Source organism: Apium graveolens, chromosome 5 (assembly GCF_009905375.1).
Source record: "Apium graveolens cultivar Ventura chromosome 5, ASM990537v1, whole genome shotgun sequence".
Lineage (NCBI taxonomy): Eukaryota > Viridiplantae > Streptophyta > Magnoliopsida > Apiales > Apiaceae > Apium > Apium graveolens.
The window spans coordinates 777,192-797,298 of NC_133651.1; the positions used below are offsets into that span (position 1 = coordinate 777,192).

Below are 20,107 nucleotides of genomic sequence, written 5' to 3' on the forward strand. Positions count from 1 at the left end.
CCCTTTATTATATTACATATTTAACAGTGCAAAATTGAAGTAACTTTTCATCGTGAATTGTAATAAAAAAAAGGTGTATAAATAAATATCATTTCCTTCTGACATATTTAGATTTGATTTTGTTAAGTTTCCAAGTAGAGAATATGAATAAAAAATGTTATAATTTCAGACTCCGCAGCGCATGCTTTTCGTAGAATAGAATTTGCGGATTTGTCATTCAATTTATGTATCGATATTTTCCTGCTTTCGTAGTCGAACATTTTTTCCAGCTAGTTTATGCATAATCTTCATTTTATAAATGCATGTTCTTCATTAGAAATTGAGAACAGATTATTCTCATATATTTTCTAACTCGAAACTAAAAAATTCTTAATTAAATAATTTAGTCTCAGTCCCAATCCTGTGGACCAATAAATGAATAGTTCACAACTACCATTATTTTAGTTTTACATCATCTTTTGTAGTTCTTATAAGAATTGGGTGAGTGACCAAAATACACACCATTTGGGGAGATTTGCCCAAAATACCCACCGGCGGGAAAAGTGCCCAAAATACCGACGAAATACGCATTATCATCTTGCGTATTCTGATTTTCAAAAATTTTACAAAGAATACGCATGTCAAACATTGACATGCATATTCTTTGTAAACTTTTTGAAAATCAGAATACGCATCTCTAAAATGCGCATTTCGTCAGTATTTTGGGTACTTTTTCCGCAGGTGGGTATTTTGGACAGTTGAAACTGGAAAGTGGTGTATTTTGGACATTCTTTCGTAAGAATTCAGCATTTCTTCTTTTGTAGCTTTCATGAGAATTCAGCATTTCTTTACATCCATCAGAATGCCTAGTGTCCTCATTGGCCATAAAAATCATATTATAATAACTAAAAAAGTAATAGGAACGTCACTGTAATAAATTAGTTTTATAGAGAGACCATTATAGTATATGCAAAGCAAAACAAAACAGTTGAGAACTGAAAGAGGGGAAAGTAGTAAAATATGGGCAAATATTGAATTTCTAATAATCTCCGACAAAATCTTGAAGTAACTCTTCAAATTAACCACCCATCATCCACCAGTATTGAAAAGGGATGAGTTCAAGTACCATCTAAATATTATTATTCTCAAACACCAGCAAGATGTCTTGTACGCCTTGCACCAAACCAATTATGGTTTCAGAGCCAAGGCCAGCCCGACCTTTGCAGTCTTATCCACGGCCTTGGTGTCAACTTCACCGGATATTGTGAAAAGGGACTTCGGACGCCACTCATGCTGGATAAGAGCATGAACCTTGCCAGAGTTGTTGACGCGGGCCTTCACTGTGGTCAGAGGATCCAGTGCATGCTGTGTCCCAACAGTGATAGTGTTCTCATTGGTCGAGAAATTGTGAGTTACCTCCGCACCCACAGCAGAATTTGTCAACGGGCTCAATAGGTGGTAGTATGATGCACTTAACTGGTTAAACTTTTCATTCCTGAATGCACATAACAGGGTCATAATATTAAGACAGTACAGTACCACTTGGGTACACAACCAAAACAGGTGCAAAAACAAGACAGTCATGTGGTTGTTTCACTTTAAGATGGTAGTACTAATTAAGAACATTTATAGACAAACAATACAATATAAAACAGGCATAGGAAATTTTTTCCATTATTTTGCATGATGAAAAACTTGATAGAACTTCCTACAGAACATATACTTACAGAGCCAGTGCAGCAATTAGATCAGCATTGGAGAAGCTAAATCCAGCATTATACTTGGTGAAATCCCCAGTTTTGGTGTCGAAGGAGACATCAGTCCCAAGGGAAGCAACATTACTTCCAAAAGCACCAGAGAAGTTGATTGTTGGGTTTGCAGTCAAACCAACACTGGCATTGATACCAGCATAGTCATGCAAATATTGGACTTCCAGCTGTAAATTGTGTAATAAGAAACAAATATCTCCCATAAGAAACATGAACATAAAAGTATAATAATTTAAATTGGTTGTTTCAAAATCTGGATACCTTGGTGGATCTTTGGTCTGGAATCTTGGTGCTCAGGATTGTTTTCAGACCAGGGGCAGCTTCATTGACAGTAATAGTTCCCAACAACTGACATCATTTAGAAGGGTCATCTCAATAAACCAATTATTATTAACCGTGTAATTATAACAGAACATGACTAGGTAAAGGTATGAACGACACAGTACACCAATTTTTACAACCTGGTAAAGTTAAAGCACTTGAAACATCCTGTAAACCATATTTTTAAGGTTGACACCAAAATAATTAATCAAATATACCGAAACAAAAAGTAGTGAATAAATTATACAATTGACACAACTCACAAGGGTTAAGTTTTGCAAAAAAAAAACCTTCCCCGGAGATAAAATTGATCACAAATAGATACAGGACATTAAGATTAAAGATATATTCAAACACAAAGATATTCATTACAAACCATCAAGCTCACAATCTTGATTGCATTGCTATAACGCAAACATTTTACCATATACACTCCATTAACCTGGACTTTGTTTAAAGTCAGTTTACACAACGTTAAGGACAACACTAGATATTCTATAACTTCTGCTAGATATTATTTTTATCATTTGTCCAAAGCTTCACTAGGTATTAGTCAGAAAATGAACAGAAAAATCATATAACTTTGATGTCATAAAACACTTACCTTTGATAGAACAGCTAGGCATTTAATCTAGATCATACTACAAAAAACATATTACTAAACATCTAAACATATGTACATACCAGATAAAGGTTGTAAACTAAATAGTGTACAAGGATACCGGATCCACAGGGTATGGGGAAGGTACTTCTTTTTAAAAATAAGCTATATTACCTTCAGGATTCTAAACTGCAACCGGTGCAATTAGTTTCTGGACCAGATGCCAGCACAACAAGCACTTACTTTCTATAAAGAAGGTTAGCAAATAGTTTCCACACACATGTAGTATTTCACTATTTCTACTGCCAAACTAAGGAAATGCCCGTACATCCCAACCCCAATGTGGCCCCATCCCTTGTACACTAATTGTGTCTATGGTAATCTCTACTAGAAGGTCCAGCGTCCTCTACTTAATGTATGAAGCTGGTATTAACAATAAACTAAAGTTACTAAACTCTATACCTAGCAAATAAGACAAGCAGTTGGCTTATACTGGCAAAAGAAACAAATGACATCAATTGCCGAGTTATAAGAGTGAAGTGAAAATATAATATTACTGATTTTCGGATGAGATTAAGAAGTCAACAAACAACCAGAGGAAAATTTAGTGAAGTTATAATCAATTTATATTCATTTTAAGAAAAAGCTAATGAACGCAACAAAAATTACTTTGGAATCGGTGTCCACTTTGACATCGAAGGTCACATTCCCATGTTTCAGCTGTGTATTGACATCAGCAAACAACAGCTCCCCTTTCTTGGTTGCGGATGATGCAATAACCTGGAAGGTAAATGGATAATTAAGTATTTTACAGAAACACAAAAATATAGCTGAAACCGTGTATAATCCGAAAACATAGTCCTTCAATCAAGCTCAAATTCATGCCTACATATTTATTCCTACTATAGGGCACTAAAAAGACATGAAAGAAAGAGCACAAAATACACCTATCATTTGCAAGTATTTTAGTTTAGTTTATAGATTACAATGCATCTGGAAACATAGCAAGAGGGACAAATAAACATAAGAAAAAAAACACGTTGATGTTTATCGGGTACAAAAGAATTAGAACATCAAATACGAGTAACAATATCGTTATAACCTACTAGTAAAACCATATCCATGTACAATTCGCATATCAATACTATTAGAATAATTACAATAACTAAATCTAGATTAATGCAAACATACAATAGCTCAAAATCGCATAATAAACTACTAAAATTTGCATATCAATACTATTAGTATAATTACGATAACTAAATTTAGATTAGTGCAAACATACAATAGCTCAAAATCGCATAATAAACTACTAAAATTTGCATATCAATAATAGTATTAGCATAATCTCGATAACTAAATTCAGATTAATGCAAACATACAATAGCTCAAAATCGCATAAAAAACCACTAAAATTACATCACACAACTTCGCACAACACAAAATGTTACTCTCTAATACAATCAACAAACGATATAGAAATAAACACACACACATACACACACAGTTAAAAAAAACAGATCTAAAAAACACTAAAAAATAAAAAATAAATTAGGAAAAAAGTACTTACAGCACCAGTGGTAGAGTAAGTAGTGAGTGAGAACTTGTGGTCACTTTGATAATCCTTGTACAAAAGATCTACAACACAAAAAAAACAAAAAAAATATAAAATAAATCAATTACAGACAAAACAACAAGTACATAGAATACAGTTAATGTAAGAGAAAAGTAAAAACAACAAAAGACCTCGTGTTTTTTTGCCGATGTCGGAATAAAGACCAGGTCCCTTTGCCATAGCTTCTTCAAAAACACAAACACAAACTCAACTCAAGTCAATTGTGTGTATTTTGTGTGAGTGTGTGTTTTTATATATGAAATGAAATTAAAACCCCTAATTCTTGAGCAAGGGGTTAAGTGGTGGGACCAGGATTTGTGTTTATTATTGGCCGTTGGATCTGGGCTGTTGATGGAGGATGATATATTCACCGTTGATTTAAGGGTAAGGGGTGTAAATGAGTTTATGTTTGAAGGGTAGTTTGGGGGTTTCATATGTTGGTCTTGTCATCTTTTTGTCATTGTGCCTTTTCTTTCGCTAAAAGCCAGCTAGGTAGATATAATTTTCCTCCGAGGGAAAGCGGGAATTTTTGTATCTTCTTTAATGATTAAAATTATTTCACACGTCTCGTTATAATTGGTTAACTAAACCGGACCTGTAAGACAATACGTAAAAGTTGTTGAATCTGTAAGATATTGTATTTCGATGATATTGGCTATATTTGTTAATTGTATTTTAAAAATAATAATTTTTAAAATTTTATGTTGTTATAAATAGAATATATATTACTGCAATATATTAGTAAATGATTAGAATTTTTTTACAGATTTCTTCTAGGTTTGTAGTGGTTCAACAAATATAGTGTTGACTATATTTATAGACAAGAGTAATGTACCATTGGAGATTAATTTTTTTTATATAATTTCTATATTTTTTATTTATATCATGTATTAATGATTTTTAGCTGAGGAGGGTCATAGTTTAGAGTGTGCAACGAGCCTTCCTACCCAGGACCCCAATTTAAAAGGATCCCAAAATTATAAAATACTTATAAATATTTTTAATAAGTCGTAACTTTGGGCAGTTTTAATATACCAGGTCATGAATAAATTTATCAGTGTTGTAGTTCTATGATTATTTTAATTAATTTTGTTAAATATAAAATGTTTAACACTTTTTTTCTTATCCGGACCCCTAAATTTTTATCTCGTCCAGGATCTCCGAAAAAGTTGAGAAACGCCTTGCATGAGATCTTAAACCTCCTTTGACAGAATATTGCTCATATTGACACTCTAGCTTACAAACTATCCGGGTGGTTTTTTCTGCGGGAGGTCAAGAGTTCGAGATCAGGATAAAAAAAAAGTTACGCAGCAGCATCGATATCAGTTGCATTAATGTGACACGATTCTTACACCACCCTATAAAAGGAGCCTTGGCTCTTAGTTGTAAAATTACATTATAGCCAGGTATAGTATGTTACCAAAATAAACTAATTCTGTGTGTATTAAGCAATCTCTGGTGTTATTTAAGACAACAAGAAGCACCAGTAATAATTAAGTAATGCATGATTCATAACATTAACCATTAGCAGTAAAGAATTGAGGGGTTGTCCTTCATCTCCTCTCAACCAAATGCATTATTAGATTTGGTTTAGAGCTAAATTTGAACAAATTTTGGGTATTTATAAATGCAAACAAACATTTTTATCTTAATAGGAGGACGATTCATTCCAATTCATTATCCTGCATCTTTTCGACACTTCTTCTTAATAAACACAATCGAACCCACGTTTGGAACCCCAACGTGGGTTCGGTCTGGCCACCAGTAGGCCAAAGTGCAGAACTTGAAGGAGTGATCAGTCAAATAATAGATAATGGAGGGAACCAAGCTGAAGTATTTTTTAGTGGTTTTGGCTTGTTTTGCTGCTGTTATTCCCGCCCTCAATGCTCAAGAACACGATGATGATGATGATGTTTATTGGGAGAAACGTTCTCTTATAGCTTACAATCACACCCTCAGTGCTTACCAGGCCCATCCCCACCTTGTCATCTCTCACACCAATAAGGCAGTTCAAAGGTCTTTCTCTACATTTTCTGTTAATGATAATTTTATATAATCTTTAATCATTCAACAAGTTCACATTATCTCAATTGTTTGTATTGACTGATCAGGATGTTGGGCTCAGCAAACGACACAAGGAGAGTCCTTAAGGGACATAGATATAGAGGTCCATGCATGACCACCAACCCAATTGACAATTGCTGGAGATGCAACAGAAAATGGGCTGATAACCGATTCAGGCTTGCAGACTGTGGAATCGGCTTTGGCAAACCTGCCATTGGCGGAAAGGGGGGACCAATTTATGTGGTGACTGACCCGTCTGATGATGACATGGTTAATCCTAAGCCCGGAACTCTAAGGCATGCAGTGATCCAGACTGGACCCCTGTGGATCATCTTTGCACATGATATGACAATCAGGTTGCAACAGGAGCTGATTATGCAAGGTGATAAGACTATTGATGGACGTGGAGCTAGAGTCCATATTGCTTATGGTGCTGGCATTACTATTCAATTTGTAAACAATGTTATTATACATGGCATTCGTGTACATAATATTGTCAAAGGTAGCGGTGGTATGATTAGAGATGGTTTGAATCATTATGGATTCAGGACAGAGAGCGATGGCGATGGCATTTCCATCTTCGGTTCTACAAACATTTGGATTGATCATGTTTCTATGTCAAAGTGCTCTGATGGTCTAATTGATGCTATTGAAGGTTCTACTGGCATCACTATCTCAAACAGCCACTTCACAGATCATAACGATGTAGGAGGCTTGTTTCACATATCATTGCATTTTCCGTAAAATTTCTTACAGGGCAAGTTTATTGAATAATGTCTGTTACATGCATCCATTCAGGTGATGCTACTTGGTGCAAGTAATGGTCAAGTCAAGGACAAATTTCTACAAGCCACAGTTGCTTTCAACCACTTCGGGAAGAGGCTGATTCAACGAATGCCACGAGTCCGGTTTGGATTTGTTCATGTTGTAAACAATGACTACACTCACTGGAATATGTATGCCATTGGTGGTAGCCAAGCTCCTACCATCATTAGTCAGGGTAACCGATTCATTGCTCCTACAAGCGATCGCTTGAAGGAGGTAATTTTTTACATCACAGGAGTAATTTCACTCAAATAAGCTCTAACTAGTACTCACTCCGTCCCTCCCAATTGTTATCGTTTCCAAGAGAGTGTTCGACACACATTTTAAGATCAACATAAAGTATAGTTCTATACCTTTTTTAAAAAGTTTCTTTTTCTGAATAAAAGTTTAAACATTCTACTTTTATATATTCATTTTAAAATGCATGTTGAACACTCTTTCAGAAACGATAACAATTGGTTGGGACTGAGGGAGCAGTAATTTCATTGCAGCTAAACTAAATGTGTCTTGTTTAGGTAACCAAGAGGGAGCTTGCTCAAGAGTCGGAATGGAGGTCATGGAACTGGCGATCTGAGGGAGATTTGATGGTGAACGGAGCATACTTTATCGAGTCTGGAGATCCTGCAACAATTGACAAATTCGAAAGAGAATTTAATCTAGTGAAAGCAGCTAAAGGAATAGAGGTGCCAATGGTAACCAAGTTTGCAGGTGCTCTGGATTGTGTACCAGGAAGGAAATGTTAATATTTTTGAGTGTGTTTGATCCTTGCCTGTAAGATAGGACAATGATCCAAGAGAAATTCAAAGTTGATAATTTTCTCTGCTGTAAAAGAAAATATGCATCTGAGTTCTATCTCATGCCTGTGATTATTTTGCTTTTTTCATTAGTATACTGGTGTATACTGTAATAGATCATCAAATTTTGCTTTTCTCAATTTTCACCCAGCCCTGGTCAGGGTAACTTTTGTGTGTCCAGATTATTTACAGCTCCCAGGTTAATTTAACATGGTATAATAATTTTTTAGCTTAATCCAATGAAAATAAATCACTCTTATAAATCATATCACATGACAATCTCTGTCAATGTTATTCCTTTTTAGATAATTACTGCTCCCCGTCTCATTCATTTCTATACCGTTTTTTTAATGTTTGACACGCATTTAAGGTGAATATAAAGTATATTTTCATAAAAAAAATTCTGATTTAAACTTTAAACATCAAATTTTTTTTCAGAAGAAAATAATAATTAAAATGGTTAATGGAACTATGTTTTAAAGTAATTTTAAAATGTGTGATGACTCCCGTCTCCGATGTAAACAATGTATACATTCTAAAGGGATAGATGGAGTAATTTTTATTAATGTTATTCTCGTATAAAGATTCAGACCATGTTTGTTTAAAGAAATATAATTTCACTATTATTAAACAAGCATGTCCTCGAGTTGCAAAAATTTCTACCCCTATGAACATTGACAAAATGGAAACTGGAAGTCTACGAGACCCTGAACTGCCTGCAAGAAATAATTCCATACCTGAAGTTGTACATTCTCCTAAGATTGTTATATCTTCTCCTGCACATTTGATTCCTTCTCCAACTAGAGAACATAACTGCACTCCTGCGTTCGGCAGTGATACCAGCTCATTGTTGGATCTGGCGAAGACAACCTATAGAGGCATATCCGGCCTGGCAGCATTCACTGGTACACTCAGGTCTGGCTATGTAACACCAATTATATTTTTGAAGGACCAACCAGGAGTTGAGGACACGTTTTGTACTGATATTCCAGAGTTGAGGAATACAGTTGATGGGGTATGTTCATTACTGTTCTTGATTTGTTTCCATAGCTGCTGTAACTTTTTTCTTTTTGTTTTTGTAAATTATAGTTAAGGAACTAAACCCATTTTTTTGCAGGATTTATCTTTTCTGGAAGAAGATGATAACAATTTATCTGGTATACAGATTGAACTTCTTGTTGCTGCTCTCAGATAAATCTTGACTTAATAGTAAGCTAGCAAGTCTAAGTATTTTTCTTGTCATACAAAAAACAAATATATACTAATCAACATTAAAAAAAATTGTACTTCAGGTCTGAAGAATTGTGGGCTTGTAGATGTGCACCAAGAAGAATCATTTGGTGATGTCACTTTGACAGTGACACAAAAACTTGCGAAAAAACTATTTTTCACCTAACTGCGTTTCTCAGCAAATCTTGGTGGTGAGAAGCCAGACTCTACAAAATTATGGCTTAGTATATTTTTCTCATATATTATCTATACGGTTATTAAACAGTCACACGCCCAAGCACGGAGATTTCACAATGACAATTGTCTCAAACTACTGATTGAAATTTTGAATTGATAAGAGTTAACTTGATCCATTTTCTATATTGTATATACTTTTAGTCACAATTTACTCTGAATTGGCGGTGATTTTGCTGCAATTAGGAGCAAGAAGTTGTGTTAGTAAGAGAGTTTGCAGTACAAAGAATAAAAAAAAATCCCATGTACTTGGCGTTTAAAGCCCTATTTAAATGCAGGTAACAAGAACAAGCACAGAACTGTAATAAAATGCAATAACATCATTGATGATTGTACATAAATTGATGTTAATAATATATTTCTGTTCTCAAATGCAGTTGCGTGGATAAATCACTGGTTTATGACTTATCAAAGAGAAAAAAACCTGCGAGATGTGAAGTTCTAGATTTGTATGGAGCAAAAGAATTTACAATCAAAGTTGGTGATGATGCCCAAATTTCAACTACAGCAATCAGAAACTTCTCGGGATGCTCCTTTTTTCCTTGTATAACCTCTTTCTTTCTATCATGATCTAATGAATTATCTTTGTGTGCGCGTATGAAGTTATTAGTTAGTACAAAAATTGTTTGAACATCCTATGCAAATTCTGAATGATGGCAAGTACCAGTTTTGTTTCTTTCTGCATGAAGTTGTAAATCTATGATGGTACAGAGAATAGAATGTTACAGTAGAAAACTAGAAATTAGTGATAGTGCTCAAGAGTCAAGTCCCGAATACAGAAACCAGAGACTTCTCTAAATGCTCCTTTCTCCTTGTGTACCTGATTTCTGTCATGATCCATAGAACTCAGTAATGAAAAATCTAGGTGTTCGCATGAACTTGTTTACTTGAGTAAGGATTGTTTGAATATCCCCTGCAAATTCTCGGGGTTGTAAGTTGTAATTTAATTTAATTCTATTATCGATATTGATTATGCAGAACTATGATTACATTCTGATCTTTCGAGAGCCATATGTTTCAGTTCCTGGTCCAGCTTCTTGTTCCCAGTCTCGTATTTCTTGAATAACTCTAATATCTGACTTCCATATATTTCATTTTAGTTTTCCACTTTATAATCTTTTCCCACTGCAGTCACTAGATAGTAGTGTATTAAAAACATAGATTGATGCTGGTACTAATGCAGTGGCCTCTTTCACAGTTTTAGGTTTTTGAGAGCTCAGTCTGCTGATCTGTTGAGTAGATAAACTGCTCAGTCTGCTGATCTGGTACCAGATTAGTCTGGTACTAATGCAGTGGCCTCTTTCGTCAAGGTAAAGTTCCGATTCTGATGATCTGTTTGTACACTACTTCCAGATTACAATCTTACCAATCTACAGCATTTCCCTGTATGATAGATAGTTTTTTATCAAAAAAAAAAACTTGAAAAATGTATATTCCCAAATTAAGTGATTAGGAAATTAGTATGACTGGCTTGACCATACATAAGCCACGGAAAATGATAAAGCAAAAAAAGAAAGCGGCTGTCCTTGATCTCCTCTTAGCCAAATACAAAATTAGGACTGGTTTGCTGCTAAATTTCAGCAAATAGGATGTGTATATATTTACATATAACAATAATTTCCATCATATTTTAGAGGTTGATTTGATCCCATTTGATTATCTTGTTGATTAAGAACACAAAGCCTCTTCCACGATACACAATCGAGCCCACGTTACTTTCTACCAAGTTAGACGTGGGTTCGGTTTTGGCCATCCCTTGGCCATAAAGTGCAGCAACTAAGGGCGTGATCAATTAAATTTTAACAAATTATAGAGAAAGAAAGAAGAGGAAATGAAGGGAACCAAGTTGACGTTTTTTCTGGTTTTTTTAGCTAGTTTTGCTGCAAAAATTCCCAGCCTCAAGGCTGATCATGATCCAAAAGAGGTAAAGTATTGGAAAGCGCGTGCTGATACAGCTTACAATAACACCCTCAAGTCTTACCATCCCAATCCACACATTGTCGCCAGTGAAACCAACAGAGAAGTTCACAAGTACATTTAGTATAACTGCACAGGCCAGGCGCGCTAACTAGACTGAAGAGAATTAATATTCTTAAATTACTTGACAAGTTTTCGTTGATTAATCAGGATCTTGAAATATGTTTCAAATGACACAAGGAGGTCCCTTAGGGGGAAATTACTATCTGGTCCATGCTTGCCCACCAACCCTATCGACAATTGCTGGAGATGCCAAGCAAACTGGGCTGAGAATCGCTTCAGGCTTGCAGATTGTGGAATCGGATTTGGGAAACCAGCCATTGGCGGAAAGGGAGGACCAATTTATGTCGTGACTGACTCCTCTGACGAAGACGTGATTAATCCTAAGCCTGGAACATTAAGGCATGCAGTGATCCAGAGTGGACCCTTGTGGATTACCTTTGCAGAGGATATGACAATCCAGTTGCAACAGGAGCTGATTATGCAAGGTGATAAGACTATTGATGGACGTGGAGCTAGAGTCCATATTGCTCATGGTGCTGGAATTACTATTCAATTTGTGAACAATGTTATTATCCATAACATTCACGTGCATGATATCGTCAGAGGCAATGGTGGTATGATTAGAGATGGTGTAAATCATTTTGGATTTAGGACAGATAGCGACGGTGATGGCATTTCCATCTTCGGTTCTACAAACATTTGGATTGATCATGTTTCCATGTCTAGGTGTTCTGATGGTTTGATTGATGCTATTGAAGGTTCTACTGGCATCACTATTTCTAACAGCCACTTCACAGATCATAACGATGTGAGCAACTTTTTCTCATGTATATGTTAGTTCATTCAAACTAACATAAACAATATGGTGATTAATGTTAGTGACATTCATGCTTGCAGGTGATGTTACTTGGTGCCACTAATGAACAAGTCAAGGACAAGCATCTGCAAGTCACAATATGCTTTAACCACTTTGGAAAGAGGTTAATACAAAGAATGCCAAGAGTACGGTTTGGTTTTGTTCATGTCGTTAACAACGACTACACTCACTGGAATATGTACGCCATTGGTGGTAGTCAAGCCCCTACCATCCTTAGTCAGGGTAACCGATTCATAGCTCCTCTAAACGATCGTTTGAAGGAGGTAATTTACGCACACAAAAATCACTCGTGTAATAGCACTTGAATGGTTTGCGGATGTTTAAAATAAAAATGTGTGTAGATAACCAAGAGAGAGATGGCTGATGAATCAGAATGGAAGTCATGGAACTGGCGATCAGAGGGCGATTTGATGATGAACGGAGCATACTTTGTTGAATCCGGAGATCGGGGCATAGCAGATAAATCAGAAAGAGAGTTCAACCTTGTAAAACCAGCCAAAGGAATAGAGGTGACAATGATCACCAGATTTGCAGGTGTTTTAAGTTGTCAGACAGGAAGACCATGCTAGTATTCATCATCAGGCATTAGGCATTAGGCATTAGGCTTTATTTAGAACATAAGACAACAGCCATATATAGCCATAGGAAGAGCAATGCTACAGATTAATGTCAGTCACTAGGTACTACTGATATTTTTCAGTTTTGGACAGAAAATATGCCTCACATTTCTCATTCATATTTGTACTTTTTTTTTCTTTTTTTTCATCGTAGGTAAATCGCAGCCGCTAGCCTTCGGGTGCGCACTGAGTAAACCCTAAAGGCTCACGCAATAACCTGCAAATCACGTTCATATTTGTGCTTTTGTCGTTCGGTTAATTTAGTTTAGGTCTATCTATGTACCGTTTCTAGTAATTGATACCGTGACTAAGAGCAAATTCTAGTGAGTCCCTTATAAATATTATAAAATATTAGCTATTGGTGATTTAAGACATGATTTTGAATTTCAACTCCAACAATGATCCTTATCTTTCTCCCTTATTATTATTATATTAATAAATTTGAAAATATATGGACAAAATGTGGAACAAAGAGAGAGAGAAATGTAAAAAAAAAAAAGAGAAATGAATTTTTTATTATTAAAAATGTTATAAGAGAGAAGGAAATTCATGTTTTAGTGATATAAGGAAGTACTAAAACACTGTTGGAGTGTCATTTTTTGTCAAAATCCTTATAATTGAACTTAAGAGCTCATACAAGGGAGTTGTTGGACTTGCTCTAAGTTCTGTTAAGCGTTGCCAAATTGTCGTTGCTTAACAGGTTGCCAAATTTTATGTTGCAAGTAGAGTCTGACAATTTATTATATGATACGAAAACAAAGCAGAAATATAATTTTTTAATTTACATTTTGAGTAGATGACAAATTATACAACTAAATTTTTCGTTTTTGTTATCGTACCTTAAATATGAAATATATGCCACAAAATTACACAACACAAACAAATTATCATGAATAACAAAACATTTCTGATTACGTACCTACCGAAATTGGTGAGTTGCTACATAGTTTCGAGAATGTGACATTACAAATTTAGATTCGTGAACATATATGTAAGCATGATTTCATATTCTCGACTCACGTGACCAGAAAAAAAAATTGAGATTTTTTTTGACATATTTAGCATTTTCACGATATTTTTAGGGATGGTGACGCAATATGAAACCAGCCGAGTCTAACCATTTTACACATGTTTACATATGAATAAAAAAACTGATATATTACACATTTTACACCTGTTTATAAAATAAAACTAAAAAAGCCAGATCAGCAAAGAGCCACGTGGGTTGCACCTGCCAGCACGCACTAGTTTGCAGTATGCAGTGGATAGAGTTAAGGACAAGAAATGACACTCACCAAAATGCACGAGTTGTATGTATGCATAAATACAGCTAACCTTAATTTACATTTATTTGATGTTCTCCTTTGGATTCTCTTTTACACTTGTCAAACTTATTCAATACTCCATTTTAAGTAATTTCTTCCACATTGTAATATATATTCATAACTCTAAACCTTTTTTTTTAAAATGTTTATACATATAAAAAAACATTTTTAAAATGTTAGTTTTACAATTTTCTTGTTTTGAGATAAAACTAAGATATTTATGCATTTCTAAAAAATATCAAACTTAAAAAAACAAAAATAAACATTTAAAATATGGAAATCACTCGTTAGCAGGGGTGTAAAGGATTTAAATTGTTCGTTAAGTACTTGAAAAAACGGCTTGTTAAATATTCGAATTCGCTCGGTGATAATCGAGTCGAGTTTGAGCTATTTGAATTCTTTGTCGAACCGAGCTCGAACTTCAAATTACTCGGCGAATCAAGTATGATTCGCGAGGCTTATCAAGGCTCTACTATTTTATTTTATTTTTATATAAACATAGATATTTTATTAATATTTAATATATTTAATCGAATTGAACTAGAGTCGAACAAATTATATTTCGAGTTTTGGACAATATTTGGTGAAATTGATTTGAGTTTTCAAGCTGAACTCGAGCCTATCGAATTTCTTACGAGCCGAACTTCGAGTTTGAAATTTGAATCTTGGTTGAACTCGAACTCGAGCCCGTACTTCTTAATCAAGTTCGAGCTAAACGTAACAATATTCGACTCGGCTAAATTACACCCCTACTTGTTACACCGAAATATTTGATTTCCAAATATTCGATAAAATTTTCTTTCGAATACGACATAGAAAAGTGTTTGTTATTTTTTAGTTTTTTCTTAAAAAATTATTTATTTAATTGATCAAAACAGATAAATTAAAGATTTTATTTAAAACAATATGCTCGGCTATTTACAAAAACAATTCAAACATTAACAATAACCATCATATCATTTCTCCAAATTTAAGGATTAGACTAATCTAAAAATTTGTTTTATAGAACATTATTCAACGATCATTGACGATCGTCCTAAGTATTGCATTCTCTCGTTTTTATTTAATTTTTGTATTTTTTTATACTTAATTACGTTTTAGATAAATCAATATTTTTCTTTTCGATCAGTTCATTTTTTGCAAGGCAAATCTTTAATAATTGTTTAAGAAGTCTCACATGAAGAAAAATATGGGATCATGTGTGTCACATATACACATGTATATTGTCTTATTATTTCTCGGAACAGGGACATCAACTGCATACATCTCACCATTTTCATCTCACTTTAAGCGGAATATACCGAGAATGCTTGATTTGTTTTGGTTCGGTCATAACACGAAAAATTTAATAAATTAGTGATCAACCGATAATAAAGTTTTGGGAAAAACCGAGAAAAAATAAACAAAGTGATTGATAATGAAACATAACAAAGATGAGGGCCAAAAAAGTAATAAAACGAAAATGAGAATAGTTAAACAGTAGTAGTAAAAAATAACAAAATCCGCTTGTTGGAACAGCCCATTGGAAATTCAAGAACAAGCCCCTGGTTTTGGTTTCAGTTAAACTACTGCTTTGGTCTTAAAACCAACTGTTTTATTCACCCCCTCTCTATTCATAAATATCAAATAACACATCATAGTCTATCAAAAGTCAAGATTTTCAGCTCATTTTTTCAAGATTCTTGATTTTAATCTTTCTTGAAACAACCCATTTGAAATTACCTCATTTTGTGTGTAAAGATTGAATCTTTTGTTATGCCAATGGGGGTTGAGAAATTACCTGCTGGTGAAAGAAGAGGTAAAGGTTATATGGAATCAAGAAGGCGTAGAAAGAAGAAGAGATTGTTGCCTGTTCAGGTTTTGTATAATACTTGTCAACAAGTTTTTGCTGACTGTGGACCTGGAGTTGTTCCCTCTCCTGATAAAATTCAAAGGCTTAAGTTTGTCTTGGGTATGTTGTTGTGTTTTTTCAGTATGTTGCTTGGACTCGGCTAAAAGTGTCCGACATGGACTCGAAAATATTTTGAAAAATATACATATTTTTTTGCCTAAAATAAGTTTCCAATTGTTAGACGGTGAAAGTTAAAATGAAGAGTCCGGGTAACATAGTTTTTTTATACTTGTCATAAGATTATTGTTCTATTTTATTAGTTGCTTTGGGTTCTTGACTGTGCTTTAATTGGTTAATATGTTGTTTCTATGATCATGGTTTGTTCTAGTTGTTTTTGGCTTCTTAGTGTAGTGGATAGTCTTAGGATTGTAGCCTAGTAAATATTTTTTCGTGGGTATGGAGGGATTGAGGAAGCACGTGTGTTGGTTTTTAAATGTTTGCAATTGGCCATTGAGCCAAGAAAGGCTTACATTTTCCTTAAAAGATTGAAATGGAGGTAGGTGAGTGTACAAGTAGTCCCCGGAACCTTATAAGTGAAGGGCAATTTGCGTGATTTGTCTTGGTGATTGTTGAGTAGAGGAAATTTTATTCTCTTGAGCGCAGTCTCGTAAGCATTCCTTCAACCAGCTTTTTGGAGTTATCCTGTCAATGTTTTAATTAACTACACAAGATTTGGTTGAAAGGAATGAAATGAGGTAGAAATGGAATGACATTTAAAAGTTGTTAGTGGACTTGTCTGCATTATTTTCATTAATTCCACCATTCTTGTCCACTAGTTCATTTAGGATAACTGGATTCTCAATTTCTTATCCTCTACATTTGTAATAATTTCAATTTCCACCTTTTTTCCAGTCTTACCTCATCTGTCATTCTTTCTTCCCTCCAAATTTATTTTGTTGTTTGTATTCCATTTTCTTCCTCCATTGCATACTGGCACTGCCCAACCAGATGGAGCGTTGAATTCATAGGATGTTAGGTATTTTTGCTGCATTAGTGTTTTCACTGAAAGCAAGTGCCTGCCAAGTGTTTTGGTTCACTTGCTAATTAATTTTAACCCTAAAAGACCATTACTTGTGAAGCATAGTTGATAATTGGACACATGAATGTTTCCTTTGTCTTCTTTTTTTTGCGATAAGAAGTTCGGAAGAAATGTACTTCAATAATCCTTTCTTTTGAGTGCTCAATATTTCTTTGTTCTGTATGCAGATGGCATTTCAGGAGCTGATGTTGGCGTGAACCCGAAAATGCCATTTTTTAGGGAACAAAAAACAGAAGGATTCCCTACAATTACATACTTACACATCCACGAATGTGACAGCTTCTCAGTATGTATAGTTGCTGTTCTTGGATGTTTAGTTTTGTGTTTTTTTTTTACTTTTTAACTTAATGATCTCAAATTCTTACAGATTGGGATCTTTTGCTTGCCGCCGTCAGCTGTGATTCCGCTTCACAATCACCCCGAAATGACAGTGTTCAGCAAACTTCTATTTGGAACCATGCACATCAAATCTTTAGATTGGGTAAATGGTGTCCCAAGTAAGAAAGCTCCGGATAACAATTCATCAAATGGTATGTTATGCTGTGATACTTTTGGAATTATGTGAATCAATTAGGCATGTTATTTTTAGGCCAGACATTCTTTTGTTGTTATAAATGTTTTCTGCGTGCAAATTACATATATGTGCCTCTGGATAACTAGAGGACTAGACACCACATCAATATATTAGTTTGACAATTAGGTACATCTAATTGTATATTATAGGTTGAAAATTTCATATTTTACGTCAGTTTTGACTTTTGATAATTAACGGCAAATTGAGTTGACCCAGTATAGCTATAATATCCTATATCAGCTTTGCGAAGTTTGGTAAAAGGAGTAATTAAATTATTGCTTTAATATTATTGTAGGCGGTCCGTTGTGTAAAAGTGAAAGGACAGTGTCTCTGTTTCACATAATTACAGTAGTTGGGGCATAGTTTATAAGTTAAGTTGTATGGACTACAATTTGGACCTAAGGGTCTTACAAAAGATTTAAATAGAATAAATATATATATGCTTGATATTTTAGAAATTAATATTATGTTTGTATTAGAGGATTCCTCCTACAGTCAGTTGATTCAATTTAATGCCAAAAATATGTCTGTTAGTATGGAGTTTTCTTCTATCTACTCTCTTATCCTGTTTTCACGTCTATTGGGGAGGCTAAAAGTTACAGTGTTGATAATGCCGCCAGGAAATGGGGATCCATATGCTGAGGCACGGTTGGCAAAGGTAAAGGTGGACTCGGATTTTACTGCTCCCTGTGACACATCCATCCTTTATCCAACTGAGGGGGGTAATATGCACTGCTTCACAGCCGTGACACCATGTGCGGTGCTAGATGTGCTCGGACCACCATACAATGATCCGGAAGGCAGACATTGTGCATATTACATTGAGCACCCACTTGACCGTATTTCAGGTATGATACCATCTTCATCAGCAAACAGTCCATATGGTACCCATTGGAGTTGTATTATCCTTATATCTACTTTTGGGTGTTTTAATTGTGCTGTCCTCACTGTTTTGAAATTATAGATCTTTCATTTATTAATACTTTCAGTTTTAGGCTTTTAGCTAGTCCTAGGACAGCAACAAGGAGAGATGCATTTTCATTTTATCCTTGATCTGAACTTGCGAGGCAGTTTCAAATATCGGTAGCCCTAGTACTAGATGCATTATTATCTTCAAAACTAGCCGATAACCTGTGCCAAGCACAAGGCGAGATTGAAAATTAATATTAAATTATGGAGAATATATAGTTCTTAATAATAAGAATTATTAATTATTATTTTTTTATTTAGCAAAAAGAAAATTTACTTGCATAGAATTGAACTTATGTAAGTATATAGTAAAAAATATTAGTTAATTATGTAGTTATAGGGAATCGAACATGGATGAAAGCAAAAATATTATTTAATTACCTGGGTGAAATCAAAGAAATCAAATTAAATAATAAATCAGATTTGTTAAATCTTGTATAGTATTGTACTCACAGGGAATCGAACTCGAGTCTAGTGATAACCAAATTTTGGTACATAAGTACTAAGTAGCAAGTACTATTGTGTTCCCCCAAAAGACTATTTCCCTTATTTATAAAGAGTATAGATTCCTGACATGTCATTTTACTCTCAAGGTGGATCTAGTTATCTGTTTAGGCTGGTCGACATAATAACGAGTTTCTATATAATATAAGGCATAATGCCAAGTCATCAGAGGTACATGTTGCAAGTAAACTATGAACATCTGTCATATAGTGTTTTTTAGTTCTTACCTAAATGTGACATCTCTAACACTAAATCCTTTAGACAATCTTTTGAGGATAAATATATTTGTACTTCTATGTCCACAAACATAAGTATAACTAGACAGGTGGGGGTGTGAGCAGACTTAAAATCGAGAAATTCTAATTGTGTAGTTGTGCATGAAACAGCCGATGGATTATCCATCCCTGAAGAGGAGAAGGAAAGCTATGAATGGCTTCAAGAGAGGGAGAAACCCGAGGGCTTAGCTGTGTATAAAGTGTCGTATAGTGGACCGCTGATCGCCAAATGAAATTCTTGCCCAGCCTCCATAGTAATAGTGACCAAGATATGGCTTCTACTTCGATGCAATGAGCAACAGGCCATACTCCATATTTCCCCTTTCTTTTGATGGTCCTGTTTTCTATTCAGGTGAAGAGGTCCTTTTCCTCCTATCTTGGCATAATTTGTACATCAATGATGAGAGAAGCGTGAGGGGAAAAAATCAAGTTTTTTCGGTCTCCAGAACTCGAAAGCAAAGATTATATTTGTGACTCTTCACAATGATTCTTTTCTTGATGAGGAATCAAGAATAGATTGTATGTTTAGCAGCTAAACCCATTCATACACTCCAGTACAATGTTTTTTTGTTACTAAAAATAATATGTCCAAATTAACTGTGTTTCACATTTCAGAGCAAAAAA

The 20,107-nt window shown here is 34.7% G+C and overlaps 4 protein-coding genes across 4 annotated transcripts; 3 read left to right on the top strand and 1 right to left on the bottom strand.

The window, feature by feature from the left end:
* Nucleotides 1-908: 908 nt before the first annotated feature.
* LOC141661803 (mitochondrial outer membrane protein porin of 34 kDa-like) lies at nt 909-4,565 on the bottom strand. Its single transcript, XM_074468812.1, has 6 exons — nt 4,417-4,565; nt 4,241-4,308; nt 3,340-3,450; nt 2,010-2,096; nt 1,707-1,915; nt 909-1,474 (listed from the first exon to the last, which is right to left on the bottom strand). The coding sequence occupies exons 1-6, from the start codon at nt 4,463-4,465 to the stop codon at nt 1,168-1,170; spliced, it is 831 nt and encodes a 276-aa protein (XP_074324913.1). The 5' UTR covers nt 4,466-4,565; the 3' UTR covers nt 909-1,167.
* Nucleotides 4,566-5,927: 1,362 nt separating this feature from the next.
* LOC141661804 (putative pectate lyase P59) lies at nt 5,928-8,148 on the top strand. The gene is made up of 4 exons (XM_074468813.1): nt 5,928-6,301; nt 6,397-7,054; nt 7,148-7,390; nt 7,690-8,148. The coding sequence occupies exons 1-4, from the start codon at nt 6,099-6,101 to the stop codon at nt 7,915-7,917; spliced, it is 1,332 nt and encodes a 443-aa protein (XP_074324914.1). The 5' UTR covers nt 5,928-6,098; the 3' UTR covers nt 7,918-8,148.
* Nucleotides 8,149-11,067: 2,919 nt separating this feature from the next.
* On the top strand, nt 11,068-12,858 carry LOC141661805 (putative pectate lyase P59). Its single transcript, XM_074468814.1, has 4 exons — nt 11,068-11,463; nt 11,560-12,220; nt 12,310-12,552; nt 12,631-12,858. The coding sequence occupies exons 1-4, from the start codon at nt 11,264-11,266 to the stop codon at nt 12,856-12,858; spliced, it is 1,332 nt and encodes a 443-aa protein (XP_074324915.1). The 5' UTR covers nt 11,068-11,263.
* A 2,890-nt stretch (nt 12,859-15,748) lies between these two features.
* Nucleotides 15,749-20,092, top strand: LOC141661807 (plant cysteine oxidase 2-like). The gene is made up of 5 exons (XM_074468816.1): nt 15,749-16,182; nt 17,329-17,447; nt 17,529-17,691; nt 18,356-18,583; nt 19,595-20,092. The coding sequence occupies exons 1-5, from the start codon at nt 15,987-15,989 to the stop codon at nt 19,714-19,716; spliced, it is 828 nt and encodes a 275-aa protein (XP_074324917.1). The 5' UTR covers nt 15,749-15,986; the 3' UTR covers nt 19,717-20,092.
* The last annotated feature ends 15 nt before the right edge of the window (nt 20,093-20,107 follow it).

What these genes read in the sequence shown, in the direction of transcription:
- LOC141661805 (XM_074468814.1), top strand. Translation starts at nt 11,264, where the DNA reads ATGAAGGGAACCAAGTTGACGTTTTTTCTGGTTTTTTTAGCTAGTTTT. An exon ending in ACCAACAGAGAAGTTCACAA is followed by an intron (nt 11,464 to 11,559) that starts GTACATTTAGTA and finishes TTGATTAATCAG; the next exon opens with GATCTTGAAATATGTTTCAA. An exon ending in ACTTCACAGATCATAACGAT is followed by an intron (nt 12,221 to 12,309) that starts GTGAGCAACTTT and finishes TCATGCTTGCAG; the next exon opens with GTGATGTTACTTGGTGCCAC.
- LOC141661804 (XM_074468813.1), top strand. Translation starts at nt 6,099, where the DNA reads ATGGAGGGAACCAAGCTGAAGTATTTTTTAGTGGTTTTGGCTTGTTTT. An exon ending in ACTTCACAGATCATAACGAT is followed by an intron (nt 7,055 to 7,147) that starts GTAGGAGGCTTG and finishes GCATCCATTCAG; the next exon opens with GTGATGCTACTTGGTGCAAG. An exon ending in CAAGCGATCGCTTGAAGGAG is followed by an intron (nt 7,391 to 7,689) that starts GTAATTTTTTAC and finishes TGTCTTGTTTAG; the next exon opens with GTAACCAAGAGGGAGCTTGC.
- LOC141661807 (XM_074468816.1), top strand. Translation starts at nt 15,987, where the DNA reads ATGCCAATGGGGGTTGAGAAATTACCTGCTGGTGAAAGAAGAGGTAAA. An exon ending in AAGGCTTAAGTTTGTCTTGG is followed by an intron (nt 16,183 to 17,328) that starts GTATGTTGTTGT and finishes TTCTGTATGCAG; the next exon opens with ATGGCATTTCAGGAGCTGAT. An exon ending in CCCACTTGACCGTATTTCAG is followed by an intron (nt 18,584 to 19,594) that starts GTATGATACCAT and finishes TGCATGAAACAG; the next exon opens with CCGATGGATTATCCATCCCT.
- LOC141661803 (XM_074468812.1), bottom strand. Translation starts at nt 4,465, where the DNA reads ATGGCAAAGGGACCTGGTCTTTATTCCGACATCGGCAAAAAAACACGA. An exon ending in CAGACCAAAGATCCACCAAG is followed by an intron (nt 1,916 to 2,009) that starts GTATCCAGATTT and finishes CACAATTTACAG; the next exon opens with CTGGAAGTCCAATATTTGCA. An exon ending in CTAATTGCTGCACTGGCTCT is followed by an intron (nt 1,475 to 1,706) that starts GTAAGTATATGT and finishes ATGTGCATTCAG; the next exon opens with GAATGAAAAGTTTAACCAGT.